At 35.6% G+C, this 18572-nt stretch overlaps 1 protein-coding gene across 2 annotated transcripts in view; it reads left to right on the forward strand.

Annotated features, from left to right (window-relative positions):
* The window catches only part of LOC310735413 (protein kinase C-binding protein NELL1-like), a 275873-nt gene that overhangs the window by 98391 nt on the left and 158910 nt on the right, over nt 1–18572 (forward strand). For both annotated transcript variants that reach the window (XM_083558150.1, XM_083558151.1), the window contains exons 5-7: nt 4209–4305; nt 12481–12553; nt 18419–18501. In XM_083558150.1, coding sequence (XP_083414276.1) covers nt 4209–4305; nt 12481–12553; nt 18419–18501 — 253 coding nt within the window. The remainder of the gene's footprint in view (nt 1–4208; nt 4306–12480; nt 12554–18418; nt 18502–18572) is intronic.

The raw sequence follows: 18572 nt of genomic DNA on the forward strand, positions 1-18572 counted from the left end.
TCAAAACGCTAGTTTTAACATTTCTAATCAAGGTTTATCTCATTAAAATTGTCTAAAAAATGCTTTAAAACTATTTTTATTATGTATTATTATACTGTACTTCTCTACTGCATACTTTACTGTAACTGTACTTTATTTTTTTAATTAAGCATTGTTATTGCTGTTAATTTACATTATGTATTGTTAAAATAGTCTAATAATTAAGTGTTATGGGGTGAAATAGTGTTATTTACTCATTTAAACCGATTTCGTATAGTGTTCTTTGGGTTTTTACTGGGTTGGAAGGGGCGTATCAAAAGGTCGCGAAAATTCGGAACTCGTGACCGGTCTTGGTCCCTAACCCTCGCGAGCTCCGAGGTCCCACTGTATATATATATATATATATATATATATATATATATATATATATATATATATATATATATATATATATATATATACTGTATATATACCCACTCCAAAAACATAGTTCTATAGGAATAATTGTTCAGATATTGTTTTAATCTTCTTTCATCTTTTTTTCTCTTTTATTTACTGTCAGCTATAAATGGAGCTGCACCTTTCTGAATGACACTCAAACAGAATTTACTCAGGTAATGCCTGAGGCCTGTCTGCAAATTGTGCACAGACATAATTATAAATAAATCATACAAATAAACATTTTTGAGTTTATTAAAAATATTCTCTTACTATATTATTCCATACAGTAAGTAGTCCATATTTTTAGGATACATTTTTGGGGTTGGAAAGTTCTTTTAGATTCACTGTATCAGTAATTTTTAATGGAGACGATACTCTATTTTGAATTAAAATTCGAAAACTTCTCATCCAATTCATTTGCGTTTTATTTAATTGTAGGTCGGCAGAATAAGTAATGAATGAATAATAACTGAATTGAATCAAGCTGTCACATGCCTCTTTGTCTGACAGACATATTAATAACGATCAAAGAAGCTGGTAATATTAAAATTGTCAAGCTACTCATTAGAGAAAGGTAAGATGGACACTGACGAGTGGAGCAAATTGTGGTATTGAAAGCTATAAAGTAAGAGAGGGAGAAAAGTAAAATGTCTCACTTTTTGCCCCACACTTGTGTATTACACAATACATACATTACTTATTTATTTGTCATTTCTTTCGGCCCCTGTGCCTTCTGGTCTGCACAGCATAGCGGGTTTCTTCTGGTGGCACCTGAATAGATTGGGGAAAGACACAACAAACTTCCCCCGGAGAAAGTGTTATTTTGAAATAGTTTGGTGCATCTCGGTTGATGTGCTTGAATGTTGAGCAGAGTTAAAAGAAGATTTAGTAGAAAGAAGGCTTTCAATTTCTTAAAAAACACATTCCAGTTAAGTCTTTAAACTTTCCTTGTTTCATAAGCACAGTATACAGTGCAGAATCATCCATCAGGATTTCCTCTGTTTATATATCAGCACTTATTTTGTCTTTGTCCTAATTTATAACTTTTCTATTGGTCTTTTATATTATTTTGCATGTATTATAATTGATACTAATAATAGAAAAAGAATATAAGAAAGGTCTGGGTTGATAAATGAAGTCTATTGTTGTACTACTTGTAACATTGTCTTCCAAAAGGCCTTTATATTTATAGTTTACTTAGCTGCTTGTCCTGTTAAGCTCACTCTGGTTCAACTTTGTTGTGTTTTGTGAGCATTGATACGTGGTTAAAGAATGACAATATATCTTAGACATCATGACATTAACAGTGTTAAACAGCGTAACAGGTGAAAATCAACCGCACACCTGTTTTGTAAGATAATAGATCATCCCATGTTATTTGCATCATACCTGAAACATTTTAGTCCTCATAAAGGTATTTTATTATAATCTTATTAACATATCAAGGCTGATGATAGATAATAGAGCGTGCCATCTTTAAAACTATCACAGCTGTCTGACATTCATTCTGACATCTTCCAGCTATAAAGCTCCTGAACACTAAGCACATGAAATGTACAAATCATTCTAATGAGTTCTATATTATTGTTTCAGATAATGAGACATGAATCATGCACTTGTAGTTTGTAGTTTGATTGATTTATTTTGTACATTAATAAGCCACGTTTATTGCCTGTAACTGACATTAACATGTAATGGCTGTGACTGCAGTTTTAATTTCATTAGCATGCTAATGGATGTGTCTCAGTCACCCTAAAAGGTGTCACAATTTTAAGCATAATAATGAGATACACATTGTGGAAAAATCATTTTCTCTCTAAAGCACTCAAGTGAAGTTCTGCATTTTGATGATGTTGTTAATGTCTTTTTTGATATCGGTATAGTGTTTCTAGTTCCCAGATTAAGGCTAAACCTGTCTAATTGTTTTCCCTGAATGTTTGAGACCCCTGATTATTTTGGATTGGCTCAAATACATTGCATATCTTTTGTAAAAAAAAAAAAAACACCTCTGTCATATAGTATAAAAACTTCAACAAACATTTAGCACATTTTCGCTAAGTCACTTGTTTCTCCTAATTTGGCCCTTGTAGTGAGTAGGCTATAGTTTGGGCATTGCAACCTTGCAGTATGGAAACTCTTATCCTTTCAAAAGCACTAAGATCTTGTATGATGTCAGATGAGAATTACTACATGAATGGTGCATACCCATAAATTGGATCCAATTTACTTTTTTAGGTCAAAGTATTCCTCCTGTAGAGACAAAATGAAGTTAGAAAAAATAAAGTCCCTGTCTATACTAAAGGGAACTGTCGTGGCAATTATAAAACAACACAGCACCATGGATGATGTCTTGTTAGGGGCTAATAAACTAATCACTACATGCACAACAGTATCACTACATACCTGACAGAAATAAGTCTCCTCCTTATACAACCCTCCACCAAGAGCCCTGTATTGGATCTCTTCTATATATTAGCCTGCTGAATGGGTCCATTTAGGATTATCAACTAAATAGGGTTTCTCAGAAGACTGGCATCTTACTAGTGATTAACTCACAGAAAAACTATTTCACTCAAACAATTGATTTACCTTTAGTTCTATGAGGCTGACACAGCAGAATGATGTTTGTCCCGACTACTATGTTCCCTGTGTTACTATTTAGACATGCAACACTACTAACAGTGCAGTCCAGGAAGTCTGTTCTGCTGCTACCTGGGCATCACAATGTATCTTCTCTATGGTCTACAAGGATAAAATGTTCCTTCTGGGTTCCTTATGATAATGATGTATACACTATCCAGGTAATAGTCATTAGAGAGCAGTCTAATAGAGTGAAATAGGACACTATTAATGTAAATAACAGTGCTTTCATATAAACTAGGATTCCATGTCATTCAGAAACTGCACTAACATGGCAGGAATTGGGTGAGAAGTTACCAGAAAAAAGCTGGTATTCACTGGTATTACTACTCCATAGGGCTTGTTGAAGGACATGAATTCGCTGAGACAGATCTCTCCATTATCATTATTGCAATGTCCTATTTTGAACTTCCTTATCGAACAGGAAGAAAAGTGTTTTTCCTTGAGAAAAGTATACATTTCTGGGTGTATGTTTCTATGGTCTGGTTTTTGGTAGAGGATTTACAGAAAGACTCAGTGAGCTGTAAGATTAAGAGTTAGCATTGATGAAACATTGATTACTGCTTTGTGCTCCATGTCTTGGTGATTTTTTTGCAGTCAGTCAGCATGAACAAAGTATTAATACCCCCACCCCCTCTCTGGAGAAGTTCTGGAGAGAGAGCATTTGAGAGAGAGAGAGAGAGAGAGAGAGAGAGAGAGAGAGAGAGAGAGAGAGAGAGAGAGAGAGAGAGAGAGGAAAATAATGAGAACTTTTTTAGCTCCGAATTCTGTTTCAACTATAGGAAGGAGTGAGGAAAACTGATACGTAAACACATTCATTCTTTACGATTGGATTTGTTATTTACTCTTGTTTGATCACTATTCCTGTCACTTCATGAGTGTGTGTGTGTGTGTGTGTGTGTGTGTTTCTCACTTTCCTGAAAATCTGCCACTCATGCTGATCAAACATTCCATTGAAGAGATTGATGGTTGACAGTTGCATCAGCAGTAAACAGGGAAAAGTTGTGTTTTTCTTCATTTCCCACATAAGCTGCAGGAAAAGAAGGTTATTTTAACTCTCTGTGTCTGTGTGTGTGTGTGTGTGTGTGTGTGTGTGTGTGTGTGTGTGTGTGTGTGTGTGTGTGTGTGTGTGTGTTTTGAATTGGCAGGATATATGAGAGAGAGTTAGACCATTCTGAGATGGATTTAACTGCAGAAACTGGGATTTGGCTTGGACAGCACAGCCACAGACACGGACTCTTCAAGGTAAAGCTTCATCTTACACTTTAAAAGGTTCTCAATTTTGCATTTCAGGAGTATCTAGATCAGTAAATTGAGCTTCTCTTAGAAAATTTTTTTTTTGCAATCAGGGAATTTTTGCAATCAGGGAGTAACTAATGTAGGACCCAAAAGGGAAATACTATCCTATGTGTTAAACAGACTGGCAGTGTACACATTAAATAAACGCGTGTTCACTGAAGTAAGCTACCTTCTACAGTCATGTTCTTAAAAAAAAAAAAATTTAAATAACTCAGTGAATAAACAAGTCAATAATAATAAAAAAAACAATAACAAGGGGACTAAATTGAGCATATTGAGCTCTGTGCCAGTGCCTGAGTTTTTATTTTGCCAAAACAGAGCTCCAAGGTCATCTAAAATGCCTGACATTTATGGCACTATTTTAACAGTCATAACATGGAGTGCGTTGGCCATTTTTCAAGCTATGAGGCCACAAATTAATGCATGATCACATGACTATTGTTCTCTCGCTCTATATATTTTCGAAAAGAGCAGTCACAAGGGTTTTAAAATATTTTTTTAAATTGAGGTTACCTAAGGCTGTGCTGGTGTCTGACTTTTTATTCGATATATGGTACCATCTCCATGCCAATAGCTGTCCACTTTTGATCAAAGGGGAAAAAAACTCATAGTATTACAATATGGTTGCAAAACTAAAAACGATGAGGATTGTTGGGTCTCAAAACTGAAAGTTCAAAATGTCTCAAATCAGTTCTGTGGTTGTGAGCTTTATATTGGAAACTAAAGCAGAACTAACGAGATGCATCCAAAGGCTTTGCTGTGCTAGACTAGTGATCCTGGGTTAAAGTGCTAGAACTAATGTTTCTGGTATAAATGAAAATGGTTTGATGTCTGTTAATGTGCTGGATAATGCTACAGAATCACCAATGAGGAGAATATGTCATAGGGGAGATGTGAAACACAGTTCAGGAAAATAAGCCAATTAAACAACATGCAAGCTAGGCATGTTCCCTGGACGGATTCTTCGCAATATGTTGATAAAAAATCAGCACATTTTTATTACTAATAGATAGATTTGTTGTAAGATAGATTCTCATAAAAAACATTTAATAAATACATAATATCCTTGTCTAAACTCTTAAACTAAAGGTGCTAGGGACTTATGGAATGATGAGTTCAGAATACAATCGTACTTTGGGTTCAAACAGCACTTTCCTCTCAGTCTCCTCTCATAAACAAATTGATGCATGTTCCCAAGGTTTCTTTGAATAATCTTGGCTGTAAGTTCTATCTTATAAATTCTAGCAGAGCTCATCCCTAAAGAAATACTTGCACTGTATATAAATATTGTACATTGATTCAGTAGCTGTGCATCATAGTATATAAGAATGAAAAAATAATGTGAATTGGACAAACTAACATTAATTAAATATTATTACAAAAAAAGATTTCTTATACAGATGAATAATGTGTTCTGTCATCTATTTGTTGCTGAACTTTTTATTTTTAAGAATGTACTAAATACATGACTCAGCCACACCTCATGCTCTTTTCCTATCTATCTGATGGGTTTGTTTAGATTGTACAGCTTAATGATAACTTGCTTCCAAGCAACAGATTCCAAACATAAATGGCATTCTAGATCTTATACCTGCTCAAAATTGAAGCAATAATGAAATAATTCACACCTGACAATAGAACTGCAGCTAACTAATTGTGTAATTTCTTTTTGGCCCATTAAAAACGGAGGACCACATATGTATATATATATATATATATATATATATATATATATATATATATATATATATATATATATATATATATATATATAAATACTTTCTCAAGTAGAGAATGTAGATCTGTGTTAAAGGAATAAAAATACATTTAAAAATATAAATAAATAAATAAATAAATAAATAAATAAATAAATAAATAAATATATATATATATATATATATATATATATATATATATATATATATATATATATATATATATATATATATATATATATATATATATTTATTTATATATATTTATTTATTTATATTACTCTAACACAGATCTACATTCTCTACTTGAGAAAGTATTAAGTATTATTCATTCAGAAAAAGATGCTATACATCGGCACTGCTATACTGAGCCTGAAACCAGCTACTCTAGCATCACAATTTGTTGAATAAGCTGATTCAAGACACTGCTTACTGTTTAGTTGTTTTTTTTTGTACAAACTGAGATAACTCTGGAAACGTTTTAGCATTTTACATGAGCATGAAGTAATAAAAGCATTGCTAATAACTGGCTATGCCTTGGTTTACACCAACAGAGCAAAGCTTTGCTCTGAGCTTTATTAACAGAGCACATTTTATTTTCTCTGAAGACATGTAGAGGAAACTGCATGCTTCAATAAAAGGTTGAATGAAATTATAATTGTGTTTACTCGGCTTGCTGCCAGGAACAGTTTCTATTTTATCATTTATCTGATACACACTCAGCTGTATGTCATTATAATTTAATAACACTATTATAGTAAGAAAAAATAAAAGTGTTTAAGAATTGCTACTGTATGGCTAAAATCGATGAAATATTTCATTTTAATATATATTTTAAATAGTTTTTTTAATTGATGTAACTTCATGTATTTAAATCAAATGCCAATACATCTGTTGTCCAATCTCAAAGTTTTGTTCCCTGTTAAATGATTGCAGTGGCGGGCTGTGCATTTGGTACCTGGGCCTTCAGTGGGGACTTATCCGACTTAATCCACCTCTTAATACCATCACTATCATGTCACAATTATAGAAACCATCAATACAATACAAAATTGCAATATAAGAATGTGTGGCATTACAGAGAGAGACTAAGGGTGAATACCTTTTTATAAAAGCAAGAAACCCAGTTAAGAACACTGAAACCGCTACACTACTACCGCAACTGTGCCGTTGGTCATTTGGAGCAGTCCAGAATCAATATTTGTCTAATAACAAGACAAAAACTAAATATTTAAAGCCCTTTCCTGGGCTGAGACAAGCTAGCTAGCTTCGGGGTTGGCCGACCTCTCCTCACAATGTCTAGCCTTTCTGGAAAGTCCGCCTTGAAAATTGATTTTTTAAAGTGTGTCCGGACCAAAAAACAGTTCTCTTCCTTCTTCAGCCATAGTGGGCTTAAAAAAATTAAAACTCAAATGTGTTAATGTGTGCAGATTGCTACAGACATGTTTTGCTAGTCGAACTTGGCTGTAACAGTTTTGCTCTGACCAACCGTCACGGTCCTTGATTTAATTTTCTCGTAAGGGTCCCCTGGAGCATAGAGGGTTAAGGGCCTTGCTCAAGGGCCCAAGAGTGGCCGCTTGGCGATACTGGGGCTTGAACCCCCGACCGGTAACCCAGCGCCTTAACCGCTGGAGCCACCACTCCCCCACAAGTGAAACAGAACAATGTAAAGTGGCAGCCTCGTTACTTAGCAAGTAAATGGAAACATTAAAATAAAGCAATAAGAAAACATTACTGCATTTTTTTTACCTGAAAAGAAATTGCTGTTATTGTTATTTTATTGATTGATGAACAAGAAGAATAGCAATATCTGAAACACTGATTATTATAATGTCATATTGCAGTGTGAGCTGCTATTTATTTGTGAAGGGCAAATTGCACATTTTTCATTCTGAAGATCAAATGAGCTGGCCATTATTAATTTAATTAGTGATTGTAGTATTAAAATCACAGCAGTGAAAATCGACATCAAATCAAAACCTGCCAGCAGAAAAATGTAAATGTACTCTTAGATGTATTGGAATACAAGTACTGTATATCAAACTTTTATTGTAAGCCGCCCAGGATATAAAATAAGGCTTATTGAAATAAATTGAGTACCAAAACCAAATGACAGAACCACTTATACCAGACTGAAATGTTTTATCTGCATCCAAGGAGAAAAGGAGAAAGTGAAGAAGTGTATGTATTTGTTTTCAGTCATGTGTTCAGTAGGGATTCAGTTCAGAGACCAAGCTATCATTGCAAAACACAGGTTAAACCAGTTGTTTTTATTTGGAAGTATGTCAGGCTTATTATCTCTTTTATATAGTTTGATTATATAGTTGGATATCATGTTTATACAAATCATCAGCATATTTGGCAACAAAATGTAAGCACTTAATGTCTAATGGTGTAGATGCATTGGGCTGATTTTGAGTGTAAAATTAAAAAAGTGTTATATCTTTAAAAAGAAGGAATGCAATGGCAAGCTCAGCAAAAAACAATAGCCTGAAAGAGAAGAAAAGTGAATAGTCATCTAATTATTTACAAGATCTAGCCAAGTCAAGAACACTTTGTTGGAGGTAAATGTACTATATCATTGTCAAGGTCTACAATCAAGAAATGCCTTCATGAAATTAAAATATAGGAGGAGTCATTAGTAACACTAATAATGCTCAAGAACAGAAAAACAGATTGGACTAGTCGACTGCATCTTAAAAAAAAAGCTTGGGCAGATAAAAAAATACAGTATATCTAATGGTTAAAGAGATAAATCCAAGAATAACATGTACCAGATTTATAGGAAGATAAGCCTATGGAAAATGAAAGGAAGGACTCATGGCCAAAGCATATCATACCCTCTGTCAAACATGTAGGCAGTGCTTTGGCATTGGCATGTATGACTGCCAATGGAGCTGTATTTACTGGTGATAAATAATGCTCTGGCTGCTAATAGAAGGTGCAGGATTAATTCAGTACAGAGGTATAATGACTCAAAAAGTGTTGTGAAAGGAAAGAAATACATTTTCTAAAATTGCCAAGTCTGTCACCTAACCTCAACCCAGTTAAGCTGCTTTTCACATGCTGTAGAAAAAACTAAAGGCACAAAGAAGCAGCAACTGACATCAGATGCAGTAAAGAGATGAACAATTTTCTCCACATTTGGGGATGTCCATGGCTTTCAGACTTCAGACTGACCTCAAAGGATTTGCATTCAAGTATTAAAATTCCTATACTGTAGTCCAGTTACTATAAAGATTGTGCAAATGCTGTAATTCCTGAATGCTGTAATTCCTGAATGCTTAATGCAGTCCCATCTTGACTGCTTAATATCAAAGTCTATTTTGGTGTTACACTCTCAAAATACTTTTATGCAATAGGTAGCGACAAATCTGAAACTCGGCTTTGTGAGGAAATATCTTGGTGCTACGCAGAATTTCTAATGTCATCATCCATATTTACAAGTGCTCAACCAGCAGAACCAGCAGTTACACAACAGTCTTACTTAAAGCATCTTTTTTTTTAAACCACCACTATATTGTTAACAAATATTCTGATGATGTCCCTGATCATTCATTCATTTTCTCCCGCTTATCCGTAATTCGGGTCGCGGGGGCAGCAGTCAAAGCAGGCATACCCCGCCTTCGACTGCTGCCCAATCCTCACAGCACCGTCCCTTACGGTCCCTCCTGCAGGTGGTGAGCCCACGGGAAGGTGGCCCCACGTCACTCCGACGTCACAGACCTTGATATTTCCCTCGTAAGGGACCCCCGGAGCATAGAGGGTTAAGGGCCTTGCTCAAGGGCCCAAGAGTGGCAGCCTGGCGATACCGGGGCTCGAACCCCAGACCTTCCGATCGGCTCCCTAATCACTCCCCAATCACTCCCCAATTTTTGTCCCTGATCAAAAGTATTACAAAATAAAATAATAACCTATTAATAAAAAGGATGCAAATGCACATCAATTAGTATCAAACATTGTAACTTTATGTTAAATGTTCAAATCAATTAAAATGAAAACCTAATACATACCAAAGTATACAGAACTACACCACACACATAATTAGCCATGTCATCCTCCGAAATAGTTAAAAATATAATGCAGCAGAGTTAGCAGCTTGTAGACATTGTTAGCTGCATTACAGCTCACCCAGGTTTTGAGGTTTTGAGCTTGTGTAAGTTAATTCTTTCTGATTACAAACCACCCACATTATTTAGCTTGTAGATTATGGGTCATTGTTAGAGAGGGAACACACTTAAGACAAACTGGCTTTAAAAACAATAGGTAAAGATGGATGTTTGCCTTATTGTGAAACAGGAACATTTTTCAAAAGAAAAGCTGCGTAGTTGAGATCAAACCAAATGTACTGAATTATCACACAGTACAATAAAAAGGACTATTATAATGAAGTCTCATAGCTTTGTGTTTGAATGACATCATCAGGAATTATTTCTGCTGCAGTAACGAGCAGAGTTCATGGGTTAGCTACTGTATGTTTGAATGAATTCTCCAGAGGAAAATTGTTTTGCCTTTGTTAAGTTCTTGTCTAAATCCATCATCATGGATTATATAATATAAAATTATGTAATTTATATTGTGTAAAAAGTTTAAAAAACACTTACAAGGCTCTCATACATTTTCTACCAAATGGAAAGCAGAGTTTCAGCTTGAGGAAGCTTGTAATTCTCTTGATTTTTATGTAAATATACTTAAAATAATGCTATAAGGCTGCACTTCTAGCCTTACGGTTAAATAATAAATTATAAATCATATTCATTATTTATTTTCATCTTTAACCTACTATGTAGTCTAAATATTCATGGACCTAACTCTAGTCAAGAGTCAATTCAAGAAGATTTTATTGTCATTTCAACCATATATAGCTGACGCAGTACACAGTAAAATGAGACAACGTTCCTTCTGAACCCTGGTGCTACATACAACAATCACAGACAACAGAACACACAGGGGCTAAGGACTAGTAAGTGTCCTCACCACATAAAGTGCATGTGGGCAACCCAATGCAAAGAGTGCAACGACAACACAAGACAGTGCGACTGTATAACTGTATAACTGTTATAGATGGTGATGTGAAACAGAATTATGGAAAGCTAAGCGATGAATGTGTGTGTTTATTATTTTAAGAATTCTGTCAAGAAACACAATTAATTATTATTTGTGATATTTGAAGCTGATAATAGCTGGGCCCAAATTCTGTTTTTAATCATTTTAATACATAATTTAAATTCTGTACTGTATAATGCAGTTTTTTCATTATAAAGACATACATTTGTGAGATATTAATCCATCAGCATATGCCCAAGACATACAAGAAAAATGTTTTTGTATAGCGCTGTTAACCATAAGAATTGTCCCAAAGCATCTAAAAGCAGCTTTACACAGATTAAGAGTTTAGAAAGTTAAAATGTATATGTTTGTTCCATATAATTTTAAGTTTATCTCTAATAAGCGAGCCAGTGGCGACTGTGGCAAGGAAAAGCTCCCTAAGCTGGTATAAGGAAGAAACCTTGAGATGAACCAGATTCAAAAGGAACCTGTGCTCATCTGGGTGGAATAGAATAGTCCATATACTTCTACAAGTGATTTTTTTCTAATAGTCTTTTTTGTCAAACCATTTTGTAGTGTGAACATTCAATTAAATCAAAAATTTTATTTGTTTTGTTCAATAAATCAGTGTGTCATGTTCATTATTGTGACATTCTATACCACTCTGAAGTATTTAAAATTCTTTAACCACAATTCGTTTTTTTTTTTTTTTAACATACTGGTTGACCCAGTGTTGAAATGTTTGGGATCTACAATAGCTACAGGGGAAGACTTTCACTGTTATTACCTTTTTCCATGAGTGTAATGACCAGGGCAGAAGAGAAATTATGAAATTCTCTTTATTGACTTGATTTGTTGCAACTTTATTAAATAGCTTCAATTTATATTAATTAGTGAGTCAAAATCTGAAATAATCAGTCTGTATTATCTCCTTATGCTCTCCGACTTTTCCCATTTTCTTCAAGAGACTTTTGAGGCTTGTTTTTTTAAAATAACAAATCATGTTTCAGTGTGTTTATTGAAGAAAAATCCATCAGGCCTGACATAATTTTGCACTTGCAGATACTTTTACATTCGCTCCTTTTTTCTATCTGCCGTGATGAGCGGATCGATGTGGCATTTTCACTCAGGCTGATTTTTGCGATCATGGATGATTGCGCTTTGCTCCGCATGCATTACATGTCCATTTTATATGAGATAGTTGTCTCTTAACCTGGGTATATCCTATTGAATGAAAAATAATTTGGAACATTGATGGAAAATACAGCAGAGCCCTTTATTCAAAATGTTTAATTGTCAAGAATTGGATTGAATCCTTTGTTTCTCTGTCTTTCTGTTTGTCTCTTTGCCTTCGCAGGGCTCAATGCAGGATGTCAAATTAGTTTTTTCTTCAAACGGCTACATTATGCAGTGTCCCAGCCTCAATCGCAGTGAGTGGATTTTGGGCTTACATCAATTACAAGCTCACATTTCTTTCCTCTGTCACTGACAGTGTTGTTCATGAAAGTTTCAATAATGAAAAAAAAATCATTCTGTGCTTCTGTGCTATGATTATTAAAATGCTGACTGCTAAAATTAATTGACAAATACTGAAACCAAAATTGCTTTCCACACTCTCTGTTTAATCTACTCTTTCTCATGTTAGAGATGTGCATCTCTATTACTGAGGCTAATCTGATTCACATCTTGATGCATAGGCAACGATACGATACATTAAGGAAACACATGAAGAAGCTACTGATGCGATGCGATACGATTTACCCTAATTTCGATTTGATTCAACACAATGTGATTCAATGGAATACAAATCAGTGGAAAAAATATGATGATATGCACTTCTAAATTGTACAGATACTGTAGTTCATTTTTATTTCTTTGGTTCAGACAGACAGCAAATAATACATTTACATAAGTGCCTTCTGAATTCTAATACATGGCCTTTTCACAAACAGGCCTTTGTAGTGCAAAAAAAGGAAAAAGATTAAATAAAACCAGATGTTCTTTTTCCGTTCTGTCTCCAGGAAGATGCAGCTCTACCTCTGCCATGTTATCTGATGTTATCTGGCCAGGTCACCTCATGCAGCACTCTATCACTCTCTTATTTAAAAAATAGTTCTTACATAACATAGAGGTGTGTTTGGGGTAATTGTCCTGTTGAAAAACAAATGTTGGTCCCACTAAGTGCAAACCAGATGGAATGGCATGTTGCTGCACAATTGCTGTGGTAGTCATGCTGGTTAAATGTGCCCTCAATTTTGATTATACAGTAAGGAAAATAAGTATTTGAACACCCTGCTATTTTGCAAGTTCTCCCACTTAGAAATCATCGAGGGGTCTGAAATTGTCATCGTAGGTGCATGTCCACTGTAAGAGACATAATCTAAAAAAAAATCCAGAAATCACAATATATGATTTTTTAACTATTTATTTGTATGATACAGCTGCAAATAAGTATTTGAACACCTGAGAAAGTCAATGTTAATATTTGGTACAGTAGCCTTTGTTTGCAATTACAGAGGTCAAACGTTTCCTGTAGTTTTTCACCAGGTTTGCACACACTGCAGGAGGGATTTTGGCCCACTCCTCCACACAGATCCTCTCTAGATCAGTCAGGTTTCTGGCCTGTCGCTGAGAAACACGGAGTTTGAGCTCCCTCTGAAGATTCTCTATTGGGTTTAGGTCTGGAGACTGGCTAGGCCACGCCAAAACTTAGAATGCATTCTTACAGAGCCACTCCTTGGTTATCCTGGCTATGTCCTTCAGGTCATTGTCATGTTGGAAGACCCAGCCTCGACCCATCTTCAATGCTCTAACTGAGGGAAGGAGGTTGTTCCCCAAAATCTCGCAATACATGGCCCCGGTCATCCTCTCCTCAATACAGTGCAGTCGGCCTGTCCAATGTGCAGAAAAATACCCCCAAAGCATGATGCTACCACCACCATGCTTCACAGTAGGGATGGTGTTCTTGGGATGGTACTCATCATTCTTCTTCCTCCAAACACGTTTGGTGGAATTATGACCCAAAAGTTCTATTTTGGTCTCATCTGACCACATGACTTTCTCCCATGACTCCTCTGGATCATCCAAATGGTCATTGGCAAACTTAAGACGTGCCTGGACATGTGCTGGTTTAAGCAGGGGAACCTTTCGTGCCATGCATGATTTCAAACCATGACGTCTTAGTGTATTAGCAACAGTAACCTTGGAAACGGTGGTCCCAGCTCTTTTCAGGTCATTGACCAGCTCCTCCCGTATAGTTCTGGGCTGATTTGTCACCTTCCTTAGGATCACTGAGACCCCACGAGGTAAGATCTTGCATGGAGCCCCAGTCCGAGGGAGATTGACAGTCATGTTTAGCTTTTTCCATTTTCTAATGATTGCTCCAACAGTGGACCTTTTTTCACCAAGCTGCTTGGCAATTTCCCTGTAGCCCTTTCCAGCCTTGTGGAGGTGTACAATTTTGTCTCTAGTGTCTTTGGACAGCTCTTTGGTCTTGGCCATGTTGGAGTGGACAGGTGTCTTTATGCAGCTAACGACCTCAAACAGGTGCATCTAATTTAGGATAATAAATGTAGTGGAGGTGGACATTTTAAAGGCAGACTAACAGGTCTTTGAGGGTCAGAATTCTAGCTGATAGACAGGTGTTCAAATACTTATTTGCAGCTGTATCATACAAATAAATAGTTTAAAAATCATACATTGTGATCTCTGGATTTTTTTTTTTAGATTATGTCTCTCACAGTGGACATGCACCTACGATGACAATTTCAGACCCTCCATGATTTCTAAGTGGGAGAACTTGCAAAATAGCAGGGTGTTCAAATACTTATTTTCCTCACTGTATCACCAACAATGGCACCAGTAAAACACCCTCACACCATCACACCTCATCCACCATGGTTCATAGAGGGAACCACACATTCAGTTTGTTTGCCCTCTGTCCGTCTAGCAAAGACACGGCATTTGTACTCATCAGACAGTTTTCTACTGATATAATATCCATTCCTTGTTTTCCTTGTTCATCTGATGTAATGTATTTTTTCTTTTGCTGAAATTTGACACTAAAGGCCTGATGCAGTCTCCTCTGAAAAGTGGATGTTAAAATATATCTGCCACTTGAACTCCAAGAAGCATTTTTATAAATTGGCAGTATCTGTTACTATATTTTCAATTTAACTTATTCTCTGTAGCAGAGATAGCCTACAGTCTTCCTTTCCTAGGACAATCCTTATGAGAGCCTGTTTTGTCATTGGGTTTGATGGTTTTAGAGACTGCACTTGAAAATTTTGAATTTCTTGTGATTTTTTGGGATTGACTGAACTGAATTTTTTATAGCAATGATGGACAGTCTTTTCTCTTTACTTATCTGAGTGTTTCTTACTATAATATATATTTGTGCAGTAGTTAGTAGTACTGATGGTCTAAAGAACATCAAGAAGGCATTAAATGTCACATATTGACTCTTGACAAAGCACACCTGTGAATAAAAATCATTCCAGGTGGCTAGCTTGTGAATCTAATCAGAGAAGCTAAATGTAGCTAATTTAGACAATCTAAAATATAAAACATGTGCTTGTCTGTCTCTAAAAAATAAGTGTTCCTGATTTTATTCATGTAAAAACCATGATTCACATGGGGGAAATTCCAAACATAAACATTCACACTTGACTTGAACTGTTAGAGGTTCGAATGAGTTTTTTGTAGCTCTTAATAAAAACAGTCGTGACCCAAATGTGTCTTCTAATCACTGTAGCACAAGCATATGTTCAATTGTCTAAGGCAGCTGAAGGCGCTCCCCGGTGTTTATTTTGTAGTATCTAGCAGCTTTCTGCCGTGTGAAAATTCATTGTATGACTAAATTGAATTGTTTACTACAACCAGTCAAATCCAGAGCAGGAAGCATTATGCTTGTCATAAATTCATACTAGCAATGGCAAACAGACCCCATTATCTCATTTAAATACAACAGTTACATAATTAAGTCCATGTTACTGTTTTATGAACAGAAATTACTGCAGCATCAAATCACCTCCGTGGAGCAAATTATGCATCGTCAGCTAAATCCAGAGCCAGCCGGTATACAATCAGGCAACAAATAATCTTAAACAGATAACGTATAATCAGAAAAAGACCCACTTAACATGAAGCTTGAGGATAATTAAACAAGGATGGAGCCACGACCAGGTAAAGCACAGTATAATTAACTGTCAAATCACGTGTCAAATCACACGGCAGATGTGTAAACGTGCACACGGGTTTGATGGGATATTGTTTATAGGGCCACAGTTGCATTCATTACTAGCATTTGTGTCACACTGACACATGCCTGACATTACTGTACCTCCCTGCTTTTTCTCTCACTCTTTTTTAATGCACAAAAACCTGGTCTTTTGTCATTATACTGTACCTGGATTCTTTGGCAAAGTAAAGAGTTAAGCCCCATTAGACACAAAATAGAAGGCAAGCTTGGGATACTACTGTATTCACACTGTTACAAATAAGCTTGAAGCAGCAGGATCATTTCCTGGGATTCAAGATTTTTTTTCATATAGCACCCCTTTATGCACATATTGTGTTTTAAAATGTTGGCAAACCAGGTAATCAGGACAGTATTTTTGTGCTCTGTGTTCATGCATGTTGATCTTTCACTTTGTTTAGCTGTTTTCTGATTTCATGTTGATGATGCCACAAAAAAAGTAAATGTTTTTTAATAATAGGAGCTTTAGTGAGAGCATAGAGATTAATAAAAAAAATAAAATAATAAGGAGGTGGGGCGGACTTTATTACAGTGCCTGCAGGAATAATCAAGGATTTCTGAAAATATTGTGCATAACATCTTTTTAATGCAACCTAAATAATATGTAAACGGTGCATGTTACTCTGCTCGCATAAAATCTGTGTCCAATAAGCTGTCAGCTCCGTGGACACACATTCTTGATTGTTTTAGTTCCTTTTGATTGAATTTATTAATATAACTCTTTAGCTGCCATCATGTCATTGAGTGTTCTTTGCAAGTAATTCATATTTTTTCTGCACCCACATTTCTATTAAGGGCTTTTGTATGTTTATCTGCGATGGTGTGGGTGATGAGGGTCTGTAAAATCGATATGTATTTCTGAAAAGAAAAAAGCGACTTTCATAATTTTGTGTCTCAGACTCTGCTCCTGAGTGAATCGACCCTGAGTTTTTACTCCACCTCTCCTTTTCAAGCTTTTAGCTCAGTTTCAATTGGCATAACTGTCTGCTTTACAGTCCGCTCAAAACAGCCATTAAAGAGTAGTGCTCAGAGGTATAACACCACTGACTGAGGCATCGAGATTTAAATGCATGGGCTTTTTATTTCTGGCTTTTAAAGAACTTTTGACTCCATTGCAGAGGTATAAAAAATTAGTACATCTTCAGACTGTGGGTGCACTCAGGAATCATTTACTAACAGGATAAATCTAACAAAAAAATTATAAATAAATAAAATCTAAATTTCTACTTGGACAAGTACAATAGAAATAGGTCAAAATATCCAAGCACGGCATCTTTGAAGCTGTTTAATTTAAAACACATGCACATTTCAAGTTTGCAGTATCTGCAGATGTTATACACTGAACCTGGCAGTATACAATATGCTGATATACGGATTTTCAACGATCAAATATAGGCTTCAAAATTTTTTTTGTGCTCAGGGCAAAATATCTCTGCAAATGTGTCCCAGCTGTATAGTGTGTCCACAAATTTTTTTTTTTCATGTTTCTGGAATGTAACAAGTCCCCAAACTGTAGTAAATCTAATTAAATGGTACTAGATGGCTGTTGCCAACAGTAAATAACAGTTTCTTTACAGGTTTGGGAAAGACATTGTTGTCATGAAACATGGCTACTGTAGCTTGCTTACTACAGCAATTATACAGAACATCGAAATCTTCCCAAAAAGTTCTGCAGGGTTTAGAAATTGAATAAGGATTGGAATATGTTGGTAAAAATGTGTAATTTGAAATGTTTTTTTTTTAGATTAGATATACAGAATAAATATGGGTAGAATATACAGTAGTGCAGTGATAAACAAGTTATAGATGGTGCAAAAATGCATAGTGGATAAGCTTCCTGTATCCTGTCCTACTTTTAGAAATACATTGAACAAGTAAGTTTAACAAACATAAGACATCTTGTTGAATTATGCATTCTGGGGAATTAAGATGACAGAGTGGGTTAATTGCATGTGAAATCTTGTGACTTGTCTTTAATTCTTTTTTTCTTTTCTTTTTCTTTCATGTTCTCTTCGTCTGCATCTGTGTCTTCATTAAGCATGTCCAACGTGCAGTGATTTTCTCAGCCTTGTGCAGGGAATAATGGATCTGCAGGAGCTTTTGGCTAAAATGACATTGAAGGTGAGGCTAATTTCTCTTCCATCGTGCACTCTCTCTCTCTCTCTCTCTCTCTCTCTCTCTCTCTCTCTCTC

The sequence above is a fragment of the Silurus aristotelis genome, assembly GCF_946808225.1.
Source record: "Silurus aristotelis genome assembly, chromosome: 13".
Classification (NCBI taxonomy): Eukaryota; Metazoa; Chordata; class Actinopteri; order Siluriformes; family Siluridae; genus Silurus; species Silurus aristotelis.